Source organism: Electrona antarctica (assembly GCF_951216825.1).
Source record: "Electrona antarctica genome assembly, chromosome: 15".
Taxonomy (NCBI): Eukaryota; Metazoa; Chordata; class Actinopteri; order Myctophiformes; family Myctophidae; genus Electrona; species Electrona antarctica.
Window position 1 is genome coordinate 41,946,363 of NC_136796.1, and position 18,247 is coordinate 41,964,609.

General features: G+C 43.7%; 1 protein-coding gene across 2 annotated transcripts in view; it reads left to right on the top strand.

Annotated features, from left to right (window-relative positions):
- khdrbs3 (KH domain containing, RNA binding, signal transduction associated 3) overlaps positions 1–17,986 on the top strand; it is a 90,221-nt gene extending 72,235 nt beyond the window's left edge. For both annotated transcript variants that reach the window (XM_079521788.1, XM_079521787.1), the window contains exons 8-9: positions 13,566–13,618; positions 17,626–17,986. In XM_079521788.1, coding sequence (XP_079377914.1) covers positions 13,566–13,618; positions 17,626–17,717 — 145 coding nt within the window. In that variant the 3' untranslated portion in view covers positions 17,718–17,986. The remainder of the gene's footprint in view (positions 1–13,565; positions 13,619–17,625) is intronic.
- The last annotated feature ends 261 nt before the right edge of the window (positions 17,987–18,247 follow it).

Genomic DNA, 18,247 nt, shown 5'->3' on the forward strand with positions numbered 1-18,247 from the left:
ATGTAGTGCAAATCTTTGAATATATTCTTTCAGAGCCAACGTTTTTTAACTCAAATCTTTGCTTCTGGGGGGGGGGGGGGGGGGGGGGTCCCTGGAACAACATATTTTCAGATGGGGGTCGGCGGCCAATTACATATAATCTTGGGGGGGTCCTTGACATGAAAATGTTTGAGAACGACTGCCATAGAAACATAGGGCTTTTCAGAAAACCGTCAGGATTTAGAAGACAATATCGTCCTCAAGTCTAAATGGGTTAAACCCTCAGTCTAAGTATTACTTTATCATTATTACACAGTGGTGGATAGTATCTACAGTACTGTACTGTAGATACAGTACTGTACAGTATGTACTCGAGTACTGTAGTCAACAAGGGGATGATTGTAATTGCAGAATTATTTCTTTGCACCTGTCAGTGCCGTCCCTTTGGGGGGAGGTTGGCATGCTTTCAAAATGGGTAAAGAAAATAATTGGTAAGGGTCCACTCTACAGTAAACAGAAAAGAAGGAATGCTTGTACTAATACTTGGAGTGCCAAAGATTGCTTTGAAGGTGTTTTCTTTTTCTTTATGTTTTTTTTATAGGCGCCGCACGCACACACACACACACACACACACGCACGCGCGCGCACAGAGCACACACGAAAAACATATTATTCTGCCCCTTGTTATTTTTGTTTTTGTCAGAGGGATGTTCAATGGCTTCTTTTGTGCTCGTGTCACCCAGACCGGCCTTGTCCATGTTTTATTCTCTCTCTTTTTGGACCACATTTTCTCCCCCCCCCCCCTTGTCTGTGTCTCTTTCTCTTTCTCTGCTTCCACTCTGTCTTCTTATTCTTCCATGTTGAAGTGTCTGTTAGAAGTAGAGATCCTCATTGTGGGTCTGAAGGCAGGCATGCGGTCTTCCAGCATATAGCGGCTATTTGTTTAACCCATTTTGACCTGGGAACGATTCTATAAATGTCTTCTAAATCCTGACAGTTTTCTGAAAAAGCTATGTTTCTATGTCAGTCGTTCTTCGATTTTTCAAAAATAGCAGACCTACAAGCTCGTAGCGCGCCACTCGGTGGCGCGCTATGAGCTTGTAGATCTGCTATTTTTAGCTAAAGCATAACATAATGCTAACACCAAAAGGGGTTCCCGCCCAAAATGTGTTAAAAGCCGTCTTGATGTGAATAGTCGTGTGATGCTTGGGGCAGAAGACAAATGGTCTCCGTCACAAAAAAGCTGGAGACCTCTGAAAACTCTGAGATTTTCCTACATTATCTGTACAGAGACAAGCCGACTAATGGGCCACCAACACAGGAGACCACTGTGCCTCCTCCAGAGACAGCTGGTTTTCACTTCTTTGTTTTTCCTCTTTTTTGTGTGTGTATATACACGCCTATACGCCTCGCGTTTTGTCTAACGAGTTTGCAGTATCGCGAGCTGGCACGGTGAACACGTATTATAATGAATAGCAACATAGCACTCTGTCCTACCAGCATCTGTGAGCACACTTTGTGTGCGGCACAGTGTTTCCGTTTTGTCTCGTAAACGCTACAATATATTTGGCATTAATTAGAGTTTGGACAGGAATAACAAATGGCACGCCGAGTGGGATTGTCAGGCAAAGGGCTTGAGATATCCTGAATTCATATTTCACCGACAGACATTACTAGGGCAAACAGAAAAAAAAGGAGAAAAGGGGGGGGGGGGGGCGATTTTAACGTAGCTGTACTGAACAGAGCAAGGTTATCCTATCCCACCAACCGCATAAATTAACCACTTAAACCCTATGTACAGTATATCGTTGACTGGGGGGTTCCCCCGGGGGTCCGTACTTGCCCCCCTCCCCAACACCACATTTCTTAGCCCGAAATAGCCGGCTACAAGCTGACCACAGGTCACCTTGCAACGCATTTTTGAGCTTGTAGATAGGCTATTTTCCAACAAATGTTCACCTATTACGACATGCCCGAGAATAGAGACGCTATGGGTTCATATTCCCAGTCATTTCCATTCATCACATTTCTGGTGGACAAAGGTCTGGCCTCTCTGCCTTCAGCCTGAGGGGAGAGATGGCGGCACAGGTCCCAGCTGGAGAACTGTATAAGCCCTGAACAGAGGGAGGCCGCCCCCCCCCCCACACACACACACACACACACACACACACACACACACACACACACACACACACACACACACACACACACACACACACACACACACACACACACACACACACACACACACACACACACACACACACACACACACACACACACACACACACACACACACACACACACACGTTTTATTAACAATGCCTCGCAACACCTAAGGAACTCCCAGTCCAGTATATCTGAGCTTTAAGTGTGTGGAAGGGCTTCCACCACACACAGCAGGATATAACAAGCACATAACGATTACCATACTTACATTTCTGTCATGCTGTTGGTCTAAGTAGCAGAAAGTCAGCTGCCGTTTGTGGTTCCACCTTTTATTTTTCTTTCATTTTGAAATACACGATTGGTTTCCAAAGTCGCCCTGTGAATGAGTTTGTTTGGACGAGGGGCTAGCTAGGTGAACAGAAATGACACTCCAAAGATTTAAAAAAATGTAGATTTATTCTTCTTTTAGTTAAAAAAGAATGCTTAAAAAATGTATGTTTCACAAAAAAGGTAATTCACAAAAAAGGAAAACAATAAACTTACAAGCCTTCAAATTCAAGCCTAAGTCTAAAGCTAAACCTTTTTAACCCATTCTGGGCGGGAACCCCTTTTGGTGTTTTAAGCATTATGTTATGCTTTAGCTATTGAAAAATAGCAGATCTACAAGCTATGTCAATAATCACGTTAAACCACACCCTCGAGTGTAATATTGCAATTATACAACAGTTATATAAGAAAATCGCTGAAAAAACATATTTTTTTAATGACAGATGTAGTCACTACGTCCACAAATGTCCCAATAAACTAAGCTAGCCGAGCCACCGACTTTGCTAGCGCTCTGGGAAAACAGAGCAGCTGAATTCTTTGTTTTGATTAGGTGTGGAGTGGTGCTCGTTTGATCCACGGTTAGAAGGCTGTTTCAACCAATCAGATTGCTTCCTCGAAACGACCTGTGGTATAATTCCAAGATATTATTTGTGCATCGTTCTCTATCAATTACACACCCCATGAAGCCTTGAAATCATGGAGATTTGTTGTTGCCAGCATTCATGAGCCAATATGAATCTGAAAATATTATGATGAGCTGCGTGTGCAGTCTCCTACTGACCAGCCAATTATTGGCTCAGGAATGCGACAAAAAAACAAAGAGAATCTCCAATCTCAAGATTTCACGGGGTGTGTAATTGGTAGAAAAATAAGTCATTCTTGGGTGAACGACTCCTTTTAACCCATTTTGACCTGAGATCAGATTCTAAAAATGTCTTCTACATCCTGACAGTTTTCTGAAAAAGCTATGTTTCTATGTCAGTCGTTCTTCGATTTTCAAAAATAGCAGACCTACAAGCTCGTAGTAGATCTGCTATTTTTCAATAGCTAAAGCATAACATAATGCTAACACCAAAAGGGGTTCCAGCCCAAAATAGGTTAAGGATCACCTCAGCATGACAGAGGGTGTTAAATGAACTCTGAGACACTTGTACAGTGTGTGTACAGTGTGTGCCCTGTGACGGCATGTGGAGCAGAGATCAGTACGCTCGTGATCACAGCCCTCCTGCATGGCTTCCCCGTCTTTTAGCGTTCACACAATAAAAGCGACTTTATCGTCTTCTTGTTAAAAGCTGTGTGTATACCAGGGCCCTGCTCAGCCTGCTGGTCCCAGGGGAGCCAAGGGGAGGTGCATGTCGATGTGTATTAATCGGGCCTAAGGTCAAGGAGACTAGAGGAGACAACGTGGAGAGCCTCTTTAATTTGTCTTCGTCGTCGGGGCTGAGAACGAAATGGAAACGGAATAGAAATACTTTTATTAATCCCTGAAGTTAAATTAAGGAGCACTGCAGCTGGCTGCCCTCATCAGCAAATCACATCCGAGGCAATACATATGAAAGCATAAGATTAAAATAAACAATAAAAACATGTCAAAGTTGCACATCTGTAAGCCTATACTCGTACGTCAGTCCAATCGATGAAATCCCCCCCCCCCCCAAGCCTTGTAAAGTTTAACCCATTCTGGACGGGAACCCCTTTTGGTGTTTTAACTAAGCATTATGTTATATTTTAGCTATTAAAAAATAGCAGATCTACAAGCTCATAGCGCTATGATCGTGTAGGTCTGCTATTGAGGTCTGAAAAATCGTGAAAATGTGCCTCAAATCTTTGAATTTATATTATTACAGAGTCAAATCATTGCTTCTGGGACAACATTTCCCTGGAACAACATATTTGCAGATGGGGGTCACCGGCATATTACATATCATTTTTGGGGTCCTTGACGTGAAATATTGAGCACCACTGATACAGAAACATAAGGTTTTTCAGAAAACTGTCAGGCCTAAATGGCTTAATGGACACAGGTAGGGATGACCCTAGGGATGTTTGGCATAATGAGTCTCCCACTGAACGTGCTCCTTCTGTTGACCAGTTGGCCATGGAGAGAGAGGGTCCATGATGGAGCTCGGATAGCATCCTCCCCTCAGACACTACTACGCTTTCTTAACACATTAACACATTTTGACCTGAGATCAGATTCTAAAAATGTCTTCTACATCCTGACAGTTTTCTGAAAAAGCTATGTTATGTCAGTCGTTCTTCGATTTTTCAAAAATAGCAGATCTACAAGCTCATAGCGCGCCACCGAGTGGCGCGCTACGAGCTTGTAGGTCTGCTATTTTTTAACACCAAAAGGGGTTCCCGCCCAAAATGGGTTTTAAGACCCGCGACCCATTCTACAAATGCCATGCGCAAAATCAGTAGTTCTCACATTTTCAAGATTTTTCTAAAAATGATCAAAAATAGCATGTACAAGCTGGAGAAATAATGCTTTTGCTATTTTTTTTTATGAGACCCAAGGTGTTCATTCATAATGCATTTTTGTAATATAGGATCCCAACAAGACACAAAGATTTGTCTTTTGGGTCTGGAGCTGACCAGAGCCAGGAACGGGTGCGTTCCTGGCTCTGGCCCGGGACCCCCGGAGAGGTCACGCCAGAGCCATCTAATAGAAGAGTTACGATATTGAGGGGGCAGAAACCGAGCGCTCGAGCGCTGTTCATGCAGCCTGAACTGAGACAAGCTGGAGTTGGAAATACATTGTTTTCAAGGAGGGCGGCGCAAATAAGAGCAATTTTAGGCATGTGTGCAACATGACAACTGTTTTAAAGTATTGCACAGAAAAAAACTAAAGTCTCTGTAATGTTTATGTTGCACTATTACTACAAAACAATCCAAAATAAAGGGATTCAAGATCATTAAAGCTGGGCTGTTGCCGCCTGGGTCCAATGCATCTCTGCCTATACTTCCGGTCCAGGACTTGTTCCCATTTGTTGTCCCCATTCTCAATAGAGCGTCGCAGTCCCGCCCCCTACCATGGACCAGGAAATGAAACCCAATGCATTTTTCCCATAGACATTTCTTAACGTATTTATTTAAAGACAGTTACGCCGCGGACAAAGCCAACTCGAGTCGTGACAACTCATGACAACACAAACAATATTTTGGACCAAACAAATAATTACAAAGAAGAAAAACAACAAAAAAAGTGTTGTAACCTGCCGTTTGTTTCTTCTTTCTATTATTTGTTCGGCCCAATTTTTTTTGTTTGTTGTCATGATTTGTCACGACTCGAGTTGGCTTTGTCCGCGGCGTAAACGTCTTTAAATAAATACTTTCTGAAATGTCTATGAGGAAAATGAACGGAGAATCATTTCCTGGTCCAGGGTAGGGGGCGGGACTGCGACGCTCTATAGAAGTCTATGTAGGAGAGCTGCCATTGGACTGAAGCCCCATGAAGTGAACGGAGTTTGCGTAACTCTGCCTTGCTCTATGGCTCTGGGTCGCACGAGGCCGGCACTCGCAGCTCCTCTGTTGTGATCAGAGCTTTATCTTTCACATTTGACACCTGCGAGACCGCTGGGCCTGCCCGGTGCCGTGCGCCCCACAATTGCCTTCCACCTCGATTGGGCCACCGAGCCCTCGTCGGCCCAGATCCCCCCCAGGGGGCGGCAGTCACTGTGTGACAGTGTTTTTAACCCATTCTGACCTGAGATCAGATTCTAAAAATGTCTTCTACATCCTGACAGTTTTCTGAAAAAGCTATGTTTCTATGTCAGTCGTTCTTCGATTTTTCAAAAATAGCAGATCTACAAGCTCGTAGCGCGCCACTCGGTGGCGCGCTACGAGCTTGTAGATCTGCTATTTTTCAATAGCTAAAGCATAACATAATGCTAACACCAAAAGGGGTTCCCGCCCAAAATGGGATAAAAGGGCAGACACATCCCCGCAGGTGCAAGTGTAAATCTCTGTACAAGAAGTCAGAGCTGTGTTACCGTAGGGGAGAGAAGAACAGAGCAAGTATAGAAATAGAAATGTCCATTTATCAAACTCTACTAATTGTGGGAACATTTGGCCCTCACAAGTAGAGTGTTGAGAGTGTCTGCTCGCACGCACGCACGCACGCACGCACGCACGCACGCACGCACGCACGCACGCACGCACGCACACGCACACGCACACAAAATAGGCATACCATCTGAGCAGTAGAAAACCTGACAACTGACTGAGTGTAAGTTCAATTTGGAGAGGAAAGAATATACAAAAAAAAATCTGCATTGCCCAAACCGTTGCAAATACTTTTAGGGAAATCCTTCATATTGGGACAGTGATATTTGTTTTCAAAGCACCTGTTACTGGTAGGTTTGTAAAGTTTAAAGCCACATGAACGGTCGGGCCACGCCGTACAAAGGGTTTGGAATTGTAAAGCTGTGAACCCGTGGGTCTCTTTGTGACACAATAGCAGGACCTTCAGCCCTCATGCTGAGCAATCACCGGTCTGTCTACTCCGCAAATACGGTTTCCTTTTGAAAATCACGCAAACTTTATCTTGCAATGGGAAGAAGAAAAAAAACAGCAATGCTGCTTTTCTTCTTCCAACTATTTTCATTCGGGCCTATTGTTGTCTGCGGAAATCATCAGCGACTTCGATTCTGTACAATCACACTGTTCTGTGTTCTTTTTTTTTTCTTCCTCCGGCGCTAAATTAACCCATTCAGGCCTTGACGTCGAAATAAAAAATAAAAAAATCTAAATCATGACAATTTTCTGAAAGATTTGAGGCACATTTTAACGATTTTTCAAAAATAGCAGACCTAGATCTGCTATTTTTCAATAGCTAAAGTATAACGGAATGCTTGAAACACCAGATGGGGTTCCCGCCCAAAACGGGTTAAATCGAATATTGTTAAGCCTTGTGGCGAGAACAAAACGTAGACCCACTTTGAAAGATTACACGGCGATGGTAAGGGATCAAGGCAAGCATTGTCGGTCAAGGATACACCGTCCTTTCTGTCCTGATTGGTGTGGAAAATGTTCGCTTCACATGCGGACGACATTTACACCGTAGCTGTTACCCCTGTACGTATTACGAGAACAGAGAGAGAGAGAGGCTTGTCCCCCGAATCCCAGCCTCGGTCTCTCTCCTCTGTGCCCCCTTCTAATGCCCTGCCGGACTCTTTCAAATTTATCACAGGAGGAACGGAAGAGTAATGACGACGGAAGAAAACAAAGTCCACTAGGGACGTGTACTACATCATTCAGATTTAACACCACCATCTGTTATGTGGTGGCCCGGGAATGGCAACATCAGTGTTTAAGATGAGCCATTCACGGAGGGATGATGGCGACATTCTCCGTATACCTGTGGGAGACGACGCGGTGTTTGAAACCCCGGAATCGGATTCCCCCGATAGACGCGTGTGTTTTACCTGGGAGACCTGGGCCGTGACCTATTTACCCCCCCTGTCCGTCCCGTGCACTCCTTCCAAGACGGATGGCTTTCCTCCGTGTCTCGGCTGCCTGGGAGACACAGAGCCGTGTTTGGACGGACGCCTTCCGTCTTAAATGTCAACTTAACCCATTCTGGGCGGGAACCCCTTTTGGTGTTTTAAACATAATGTTATAATTTAGCTATTGAAAAATAGCAGATCTACAAGCTCATAGCGCGCCACCGAGTGGCGCGCTACAAGCTTTGTAGGTCTGCTATTTATTTTTAATCGTGAAAATGTGGCACAAATCTTTGAATATATTCTTTCAGAGTGAACGTTTTTTAACTCAAATCTTTGCTTCTGGGGGGGGGGTGCCTGGAACAGCATATTTTCCGATGGGGGTCGGCGGCCAAATACATATATTTTTGGGGGTCCTTGACATGAAAATGTTTGAGAACCACTGACATAGAAACATGGGTATAGGGGTTTTCAGATAACTGTCCGGATTTAGAAGACATTTTGTAGAATCGTTCCCAGGTCAAAATGGGTTAAAGGCTGATCTATTTAGAAAGAGCTGTGACAACCGAGGGCAATGTCTCTACTGACATAATATTACCTGTGGTGGACAGTAACTAGAAGTACACTTATTTGAGTACTGTACATTTTTGGAGTGATTTTTGGATTTTTTTGTTGTTTTGCAAGCTGATGGGGAGATATTAGACTTTTAGGTCACCATGCAGGCTGTAAACAAAATAATACCGTATTTTGCCGAATATAAGACGACTCTGGTTATAAGACGATCCCCAATTTTCAAGACTCATTTGTGGAAAAGAACATTGGATGTCAAATAGTCCAGTCCCCGATTATAATACGACACAGTTTTTAGGATATTTCCATTGGAGGAAAAAAAAAACGTAGTTTTATATTCAGACCAGTAGGGTATACGCGCATCCCTTTAGTCACTTTATTTACGAGCTACAGCTTAGTGAATCGGGACAATTTTATTATCTTTTTTTAATTTAAAAAACGTGCGTTGCTCGTTTTACAGGCTGCCCAAGGATGTAAAAAAAAAAACATGCCTTTGACTTTTTGACTTTGCTTGACTTTGGGCCGCCACGCACGCCAGTAATTTCCAACACAGGGCCCATCAAGCCTGGGTAACCGAGTGGGGAAAGACATGGTGGAGACTGGAGAGGCTGCTGGGAGAGAGGTAGTGAAAGGAGATATTGATAAAATGTCACCTCAGAAATTAGAAGTGCCTAGTGGCTTTTGGAGTCGTTAGGCGGCCGGGGAGACATGTCAGGACGACAACCAGGGATTGGTTGTTGTCACAAGTTAAAGGGGTAGAATGTAGGGATAAATCAAAGAGACATTTTCTGAATGGAATGATTTCCCAGCTTGGGACAACCAAAAGAACACGGTTAACCGCTTTCAGCCTGCATGCATGGCCACCCTCCACCTATCCAAACAGTCTTTCAGCCTGTATGCATGGCCACCCTCCACCTATCCAAACAGTCTTTCAGCCTGTATGAATGGCCACCCTCCACCTATCCAAACAGTCTTTCAGCCTGTATGCATGGCCACCCTCCACCTATCCAAACAGTCTTTCAGCCTGCATGCATGGCCACCCTCCACCTATCCAAACAACCGCTTTCAGCCTGCATGCATCTATCCACCCTCCACCTATCCAAACAGCTTTCAGCCTGCATGCATCTATCCACCCTCCACCTATCCAAACAGTCTTTCAGCCTGCATGCATAGCCACCCTCCACCTATCCAAACAGGTCTTTCAGTCTGTATGCATGGCCACCCTCCACCTATCCAAACACATTTCCAAAGTATAGCAAAACAAAAATGCAGCTCTACCAGCTCAAAGTGTGTAGCAGTGCCACGTGTCGTGAGCTTGTGGATCGGCTATTTTCATTATTCGTCGTCTGACAAAGTATATAGTATAGTATATGTTTTAAACATGTTATAATTTAGCTATTGAAAAATAGCAGATCTACAAGCTCGTAGCGCGCCACCGAGTGACGCACTACGAGCTTATAGGTCTGCTATTTTTGAAAAATCATGAAAATGTGGCACAAATTTGGAATATATATATATTTTTTTAACTCAAATCCTTTTCAGATGGGGGTCGGTGGCCAATTACATATCATTTTTGGGGTCCTTGACATGAAATATTGAGCACCACTAATACAGAAAACATTTCAGAAAACTGTCAGAATTTAGAAGACACTTTTTTTATTTTGACGTCAGGCCTAAATGGGTTAAGTGATTAAAACTGTATGAGGCACTCGGGTGGCACAGGGGGTAAAGTGCCTGTGGCCGTGTTCAGGTGGCGGGAATTAAGCTGATTGGGGGGTCTTTGTAACTGGACATAGGCTACTACTCCTATGGATATCAGCAGGGAACATTGAGCAGGAGGTGCAGGACGGAGGTGCTTATTGGCTTCCTGGTGGGGGCTCCTCACTGGCAGGTTGAGCCAGAAGGATACACTACTATAGCAGTGGCAAGCAGTGGGGAAAAAGGGCAGGGGAAAATAATTGGCTACTCTGATCTATATTTGAAAAAGGGACGAAAATAGTGCTCGGTACTGGTCACTGGTCGAGTGAGAGTGATTTTTAGATTTGTTTTCATTAGGAATTACGTCCACACGTCTTCATCCGCCTATGTGGCCAATGTCAATTGTGGCTAAATTGATTCCGTGACATTCCCTCAAACGTGGATGTTTATTTGGAAAGATGTACCGCATTGTGGAATATACAGTACCCTGGCATCTTAGCATGGTGTGAAATCTAATTATCGCATTCTGGACAGGAACCCGTTTTGGTGTTTTAACTAAGCATTATTTAGCTATTGAAAAATAGCAGATCTACAAGCTCATAGCGCGCCACCGAGTGGCGCGCTACGAGCTTGTAGGTCTGCTATTTTTTTTTAAATCGTGAAAATGTGGCACAAATCTTTGAATATATATTCTTTCAGAAGACCTTTTATTTATTTCGACGTCAGGCCTAAATGGGTTATTTAGCATCCTGTCAGGTCTTGTCATGGGGTACACAACATGACAGGCCAAAGCATGCATCCAGTCTGTGGTACGTGTCTGTGACACACTCTCTCTCTCTCTCTCTCTCTCTCTCTCTGTGCTCCTCGTCCTGGCCGGTCTCTCTCCCAGACGAGTGATGTCAAGGATATTACAGCGCGGTGACATGCATGGCAGATGCATGGTGGCACTGCTTGCAGAGAGCGCTGATTGGAAAAAGCTCACACTCTTGAACAACAACAGCTGGCCTGGCTTTGTGAAGGGGAGACATTAGTTATACGAGGAGGGGAATGCTTTTGTTTTGTTTCTGCCACTGTTGCATCGTTTGTAGCGGTACTATACAGTTGAATCAGCCAGCGCAGCAAAAAAGTTAGAGGAAAGTGTCTTTAGTATATGCTTAGCCTCGGAAACCCAGACGTTTTTATTTCCAGGGAGAAAACAAAAGTCTGGGTCCGAGTCCACTTCAATTCGGCATAGAGTAGCGCAAACATCACTCACTCTCTGCTGATTTCTGATCGTCTGCACCTTTGTTAAATTGACACACACACGCACACATATACACACACACACTCCTCTCACTCTCTGTCGCTCTAATTAATTAGACTCATGTCTAGCAGCTGTGCATAGTTTCTGCCGGCGGATCCTGCCGGGAGCTGCCTATGCCATAAAAAGCATAGGTGAGTTCCAGGCTAATGTCAGTGGGTCTCAAACTTTTTCATGTCAAGGACCCCCAAAACGATGTATTTGGCCCCCGACGCCCATTTCAAAATGTGTTGTTCCAACTTCCAGGGACCCCCAGAAGTGAAGATCTGAGCTAAAAATGTTAGCTCTAAAATATATATATTCAAAGATTTGACCGGGAAAGCATGCAATTGCCACTGTTAATAGTTAACTGCTGGACCTAAATATGCTTTTAAAAGCATATTTTATCTATCACCTACTATAGCGATCCTACAATACATGTGGAATTCTTATCTCTGTCCTCCCATCCGTTTGCCTTGTTATGATTTTTTCCCCCCTCCCCATACACATCCAGTGGCTTCGGAAAATGATAATAGTGGTATCTATCTGTAGCCCTTTGATGTGGCCACTCGTTGATCGCTTCGCCCCCGAGTTCACCCTCGGATGTCCTCTGCTGTTGACACGGTATATGCCCAGGCTATAGAAGCCTTGGATGGCGCCCTCAGCCCCCCTCTAACCCATTCTGAACGGGAACCCCTTTTGGTGTTTTTTAAGCATTATGTTCTACTCTAGCTATTGAAAAATAGCAGATCTACAAGCTCATAGCGCGCCACCGAGTGGCGCGCTACGAGCTTGTAGATCTGCTATTTTTTTTTAAATGTGGCGCAAATCTTTGAATATATATAACTCAAATCTTTGCTTCTTTGTTGAGCATGGGGAGTAGATTCCATGTAGATGTCCACAAATGTCTACAAATCTTCAGTAAATTGTTTTCTCTGTAAATGTCCACAGATGTCCGTTAACATCCCGTAATCAGGGAATTAACCGGGAAAAAAACATTTGGCATTAATGCCCGTTTTTGCCTACTTTCACCCTGTGGAGGTCCCTGGAACATATTTTTTAGAAGACATTCCAGGTCTAAACGGGCTAATCCAGGGAGCGGATGAGGCGCTCCTGTCAGCGCGGGCCAGACTGACAGGCAAGGAGCGAGGCCTCAGCTGGGTGACGGGGCTGACGTACGTCGCCTCAGTGGCAGCCTTATGATGAATTGCCTCTGCTGAATGATGGCACCGTTACTGAATGATACTGGAGCTAGGATTGTTCTGTCAGCAGCTCACCGGGGACCGGGGAGGATAAATAACCCGTTTAGGCCTGACGTCGAAATTTTAAAAAATATGTCTTGTTCGCTCTGAAAGAATATATATTCAAAGGTTTGTGCCACATTTTCATGATTTAAAAAAAAATAGCAGACCTACAAGCTCATAGCGCGCCACTCGGTGGCGCGCTATGAGCTTGTAGATCTGCTATTTTTCAATAGTTAAAGTATAACATAATGCTTAGTTAAAACACCAAAAGGGGTTCCCGTCCAGAATGGGATAAATGAAGAATAAAGCAAGAAATGAACCACTCTGCAAGATGCCCCCCCCCCCCCCCCCCACACACACACACACACACACACACACACACGCACGCACGCGAACTCACGTGCCTTTTTATTTTTCATTAAAGTTGCCATCTCTTATGGATCTCCGTGGCCGTCGATATGGAACTGTAGGTTTGTGAGGGAAATATGGAAAGGGAAATTGCTTGTGATGGCCGCCAGATGTGCGACGACGCAAACTTTTGAGTGATTGTTGTACACGCCGTCTTGATCTTTTTTTGCTTCCCGCGCTGACGTTCCGCGCGGAGCACGGGTTCTGAAAGACAACCGGGACGTGTTGTTTACGCCATTAGTGACCAGCGCACTGTGACTGCTTATTATTTACCATACGTTGACTTTGATGTTATTTGATGAGGAGGATTATTCAATTATTTTGTTTACATGCCAATTATCTGCTGATACCTTCGACTAAGTTTGATGGATAGTCTTCCGTTTTTTTTTTGCTGCTCTCATGTCGTGTTTACCACTGACTGTCTGTCTGTCTCTGCCTCCACAGCTCGGACGACTACTATGAAGAATACGGCAGTGCGGAATCTTACGAAACCTATGGTGAGTTGGACATATCTGGTATAATGCGTGCCGTTTTTATTTTATGATCATGTAAACCGTATTAGGTCTTACCCGTATTTAATTGGTAAAAGAATGAGTGTATATACCATTATGTGGATGCTGGAGTTCAAGTGGTTAGGTACGATTTTTTAATACAGGCCTTTTACATTAGATTATATTAAACGTATTTCTTCCACCACTGCTGAGTGCAGCATTACGCGGAGGCGGGGATTGAACCCGGGGCTCGCCACTCGCAACACGCAAACTACCGTGCCAATAGGGCTGAGTCCGATTGGCTGGGTCTTTGAAGCGCTTGCTCACACTTCTCACTTCACACCGCGGACCGCCACACACTATGTCCCTCATGTCCCTCACGCAAGGATATAACGATCCACGTCCTGCCGACTACGCCAGATTGTAGCATTACGCGGAAGCAGGGATTGAACCCGGGGCTCCCACTCGCCAGACCAACGCGCAACCTACAGTTGGGTGCCACCGATATTGTCCCTTATCATTTGACCCATTTAGGCCTGACCTCAAAATTTAAAAAAATCCTTCTAAATCCTCCAGTTTTCTGAAATAAATATTTTCACGATTTTTCAAAAATAGCAGACCTACAAGCTCGTAGCGCGCCACTCGGTGGCGCGCTATGAGCTTGTAGATCTGCTATTTTTCAATAGCTAAATTATAACATGTTTAAAACACCAAAAGGGGTTCCCGCCCAAAATGGGTTAACTGTCCTTTTGCGCAGATCACGCAAACCTCAGCAAAAATAAAAGGACAATATCGATGGCCTCCAACTGTACCGTGCCAATATAGGGCTGAGCCCGATTGGCAGGGCTGTTCTTGGCTGGTTGCTACCATCAGCCCATGCACTGTTGCCACAAGCTGCAAAACAGTGCACCACAGGTGTAGTGGATTCTCTTGTGACAGACGTCTCTGTCTGTATCAACTATCACTAAATACTGACTGTACAAAACTAAGAAAAATAAGTCATTATTTCAGTTAATTTGCATAGTACAACAGTATCCCAAGCGACTTCTTTAGGCAATTGTGTGTTTAACAGCAACGTTAAATCGATGATGGCAGAAGTGATGACACTGCACTGTATTGTTGTTGAGAAATTAATGTACAGTACTCTACCTAAAGGATGTATGGAAACATGAAAAAAGAATACAAAAAGAATACAAAAAAAGCTGTATACTAGGCTAAGTTGAAGAACTACCCGACACGTTTGCAAATGATTAGAATGTGCTTTAAGTAAGTCTTGCAACCTAATTAATGTTTAAATCCTTTTGAATGTTCTTCATGAAGTGACATCTATACATAATATATAATATGTACACACAAATTAACAACTAATTGACTAGATATCATTTTCAGTCTATCCCCAATATCCAACATATTTCTCAATATTATTTAAAAACAAAAAGCTTTCGTAACCCTGAAGGATAAGCATATTTAACCCATTCTGAACGGGAACCCCTTTTGGTGTTTTAACTAAGCATTATGTTATACTTTAGCTATTGAAAAATAGCAGATCTACAAGCTCATAGCGCGCCACCGAGTGGCGCGCTACGAGCTTGTAGGTCTGCTATTTTTTTTAAATCGTGAAAATGCGGCACAAATCTTTGAATATATATATTCTTTCAGAAGACTTTTATTTGTATTTTTTAAAAACAAAAAGCTTTCATAACCCTGAAGGATAAGCATATATAAGGATCAAAACGGCCAACCACATGCAACCTATTCTGCTCGTGTCATAATAGGCAAACATTCAGCAAAAATAGGTGAACATCCTGCAAAAACATATCCATTCTACAAGGTCAGAAATCTACAAGCTCAAGGCGTCACGTTGTTGGGACGCCTTGAGCTTGTCGATTGGATTTTTTTCCTGTAAAGATTAAAAAGGAGGGCGTCCTCAGTACAGACTCTTGGCGGGCCCTGGTCAATAAAAAGATCGAAACGACGTTTAATAAACTTTCTAAGTAACTTCCCCCGACACTGCTGACCACACAAGTTGGACCCGCCGAGCAATCAGGGCCCGCCATGCTGCGGCAACGCGCCACGGCGCGGGGCATTGCATCAGGAGAAAACAAAAGGGCGCCTCTCGACAATTCAAAGGCGCACGCCACCTCAGATAAACAGAGAATGATGTATACGTCCCTTATTCTCAAAACACACAAGGTTACCGTAGGTTCATTTCTCTCAAAGTGACTGTCAGGTGAAAAGGCTTGACAGGTTTAATTAAGGACTATTGGTTATGGGCTGCCAACAGAGAGCTCGCCTTGTAGAAAAGAAGGAGGAAAAAAAAACAAGCCTTTTGTGAGCCCCTGGGCTCTGGGGAAAGAAGAGGCCGCTAGTGGCTAAAGATCAGACAAAAGACGTCCATCGATATAGGAGGTACTTGAACATTGACAGCCGCGAGCGCTGAACGACGGCTGAGGTGGGTTAATGGTAATTGTGACCTTTTTTTTTTCTTTTTTACCGGTGAGCCACTAAACGGGGTCTCTTTTCAAGTAGCTATACTTGATCCCCGAGATTCAATTATCTGCCATGCATCCGTCCACGTGAGAAGGCGAGCCCTTTATTGCCGCTCCTGTCCGGGCTCTCCGCTTGCCTTTTGTCATCGGATAGCTCTTATCAGTCACGTTGTGATGCATCGTGTTCACAGAGGAGGTCATGACTCCATGATTACAAAGGGCCCATACAGACCTGTACAGTACAGTGGGGGGGGCACACATACACAATAACATCCTCAGTGTTCATTCACCCGTTTATTTAGGCCTGACGTTGACATTAAAAAAAATGTCTTCTAAATCATGACAAGTTTTCTGAAAAACCTATTTTTCTATATCAGTGGTTCTCAATATTTCATGTCAAGGACCCCATAAGAAAAAGTCCTTCTGCACACCTACAATGGACAGGTGATAACTGGAACTGAGAAGTAGAGAAAAAAGAATCCCGCACACTGTCTTCACTTGAGTTTAGATTTATTGAGCAACGTTTCGGTCGGCATGCCTGATGAAGGTCTGACGACCGAAACGTCGAGCTTGTATAACGTGTATAGAAATGTGACACAAACGAAACAATCTCCATGAATTCAAGGCTTCGTGGGGTGTGTAGAAATAAGTAATTGTTTTGGGGTGAACTACTCCTTTAACCCATTAAGACCTGAGGCCAATATTCTACAATTGCCTTCTAAATCAGTAGTTAGTTCGCAAATATGTCAAATAAAAAATACAAAATTGTAGTGCACTCTCAAAGTAAATTTCACCAATCTGAATACACAATATATGTACAGTAGCACATCTGCGTTGGAGGTGTCCCCCTACTCTAATACTCAAATAAAGCCCTCTTGATACGCGTGGTGTGGGAGACTCTGGTTCGGATTCCCGAGTAGGACATAAAGGTTGCCCATTGTATCTTCAACCCATTTAGACCGTGAGACGTGTGAAAACGTCATAACTAATCCAACCACACGTCCTAGCGCATTTTCATTGATATCAAACAAGAGAAAAATATTCAGATTTTTTTTCTCTTTTTTTTTAAAGTTGGCCTCTCCTTCTGCACCATACTCCTTGCTCTTCGCACATGCGCGTTGTCGTTCACTTCCCTGTATACGGCTCAGAACGAATGCCTCGTATCTCCTATAAGGAGCTCTCCGTGGTTTTGACCAGATGGATATACTAAGCTCTTCATTTGACTTCAACATGCCTCTCGTTCAAAATATGAACGCGAGGGATTATTCCGCGACTTTATTGTAATGATAGCGAGGTATAAAGCAAGCAAAAATATGTCTCCCGGTTTTTGACAAAAACCGGGAGACATATTACAGAGTAAAAGCGGAAATATCTGTGCGGCACCCCGAGCTCTTATTTTAAATGAAATCCCGGCGCTGATTGTGTTAAAGGAGTAGTTCACCCAAAAAATGGTGAACTACTGTCTGTCTGTCTGTCTGTCTGTCTGTCTAATAACAATATTTCTGTTATTTTGCTCTCAATCAGGTCAGGAGGAGTGGGCTACCAATGGCAGGAAAGCACCGGTATCGCGGACATCCAAGGGCTTGTACAGAGAGCAGCCGTACACCAGATATTGAACTGTTTGTTGCTGCCCCGCATCAGAGTCCTCATGGCTGTTTCAACCCAAGTAATGGATTTTGTATGGACGCTCCCTCACTTTTTACAATTGAAATGAAACAAACCAGCTAATAAACGACGAAGGAAAAAAACAAACGGGGACAGAAATGACAATGAATTGGTGAAAAACCTGGTTTCCAAAAACAAAACGGCCGCCCCTGATTAAAAAAAAAAAAAACTTACACCGGATGAAAAATGTTAATACATAATTGTATCCTGTCCTCTAAAACAGAGCTTTACTGGAGATTAAAAAAGTACATTAAGTTCCTCTCTTAGCTATGCGATTGTAAAGAGTCACATTGTATCTGCCTAGTTTGTTTGGTTTAACCTCTAAAGACGTTAATACAATGTTTCTACATAGCTTTCAGAGCAACTTAATTTCCCGCCCTTTATACATTAAACCAGGAAGTGATCACTTAAAAACAAGAAAGACATGTACGTAGTAGTTTAGGTCTAGCAAAAGTGCGGTAATGTAGATATTCTTTTCCCA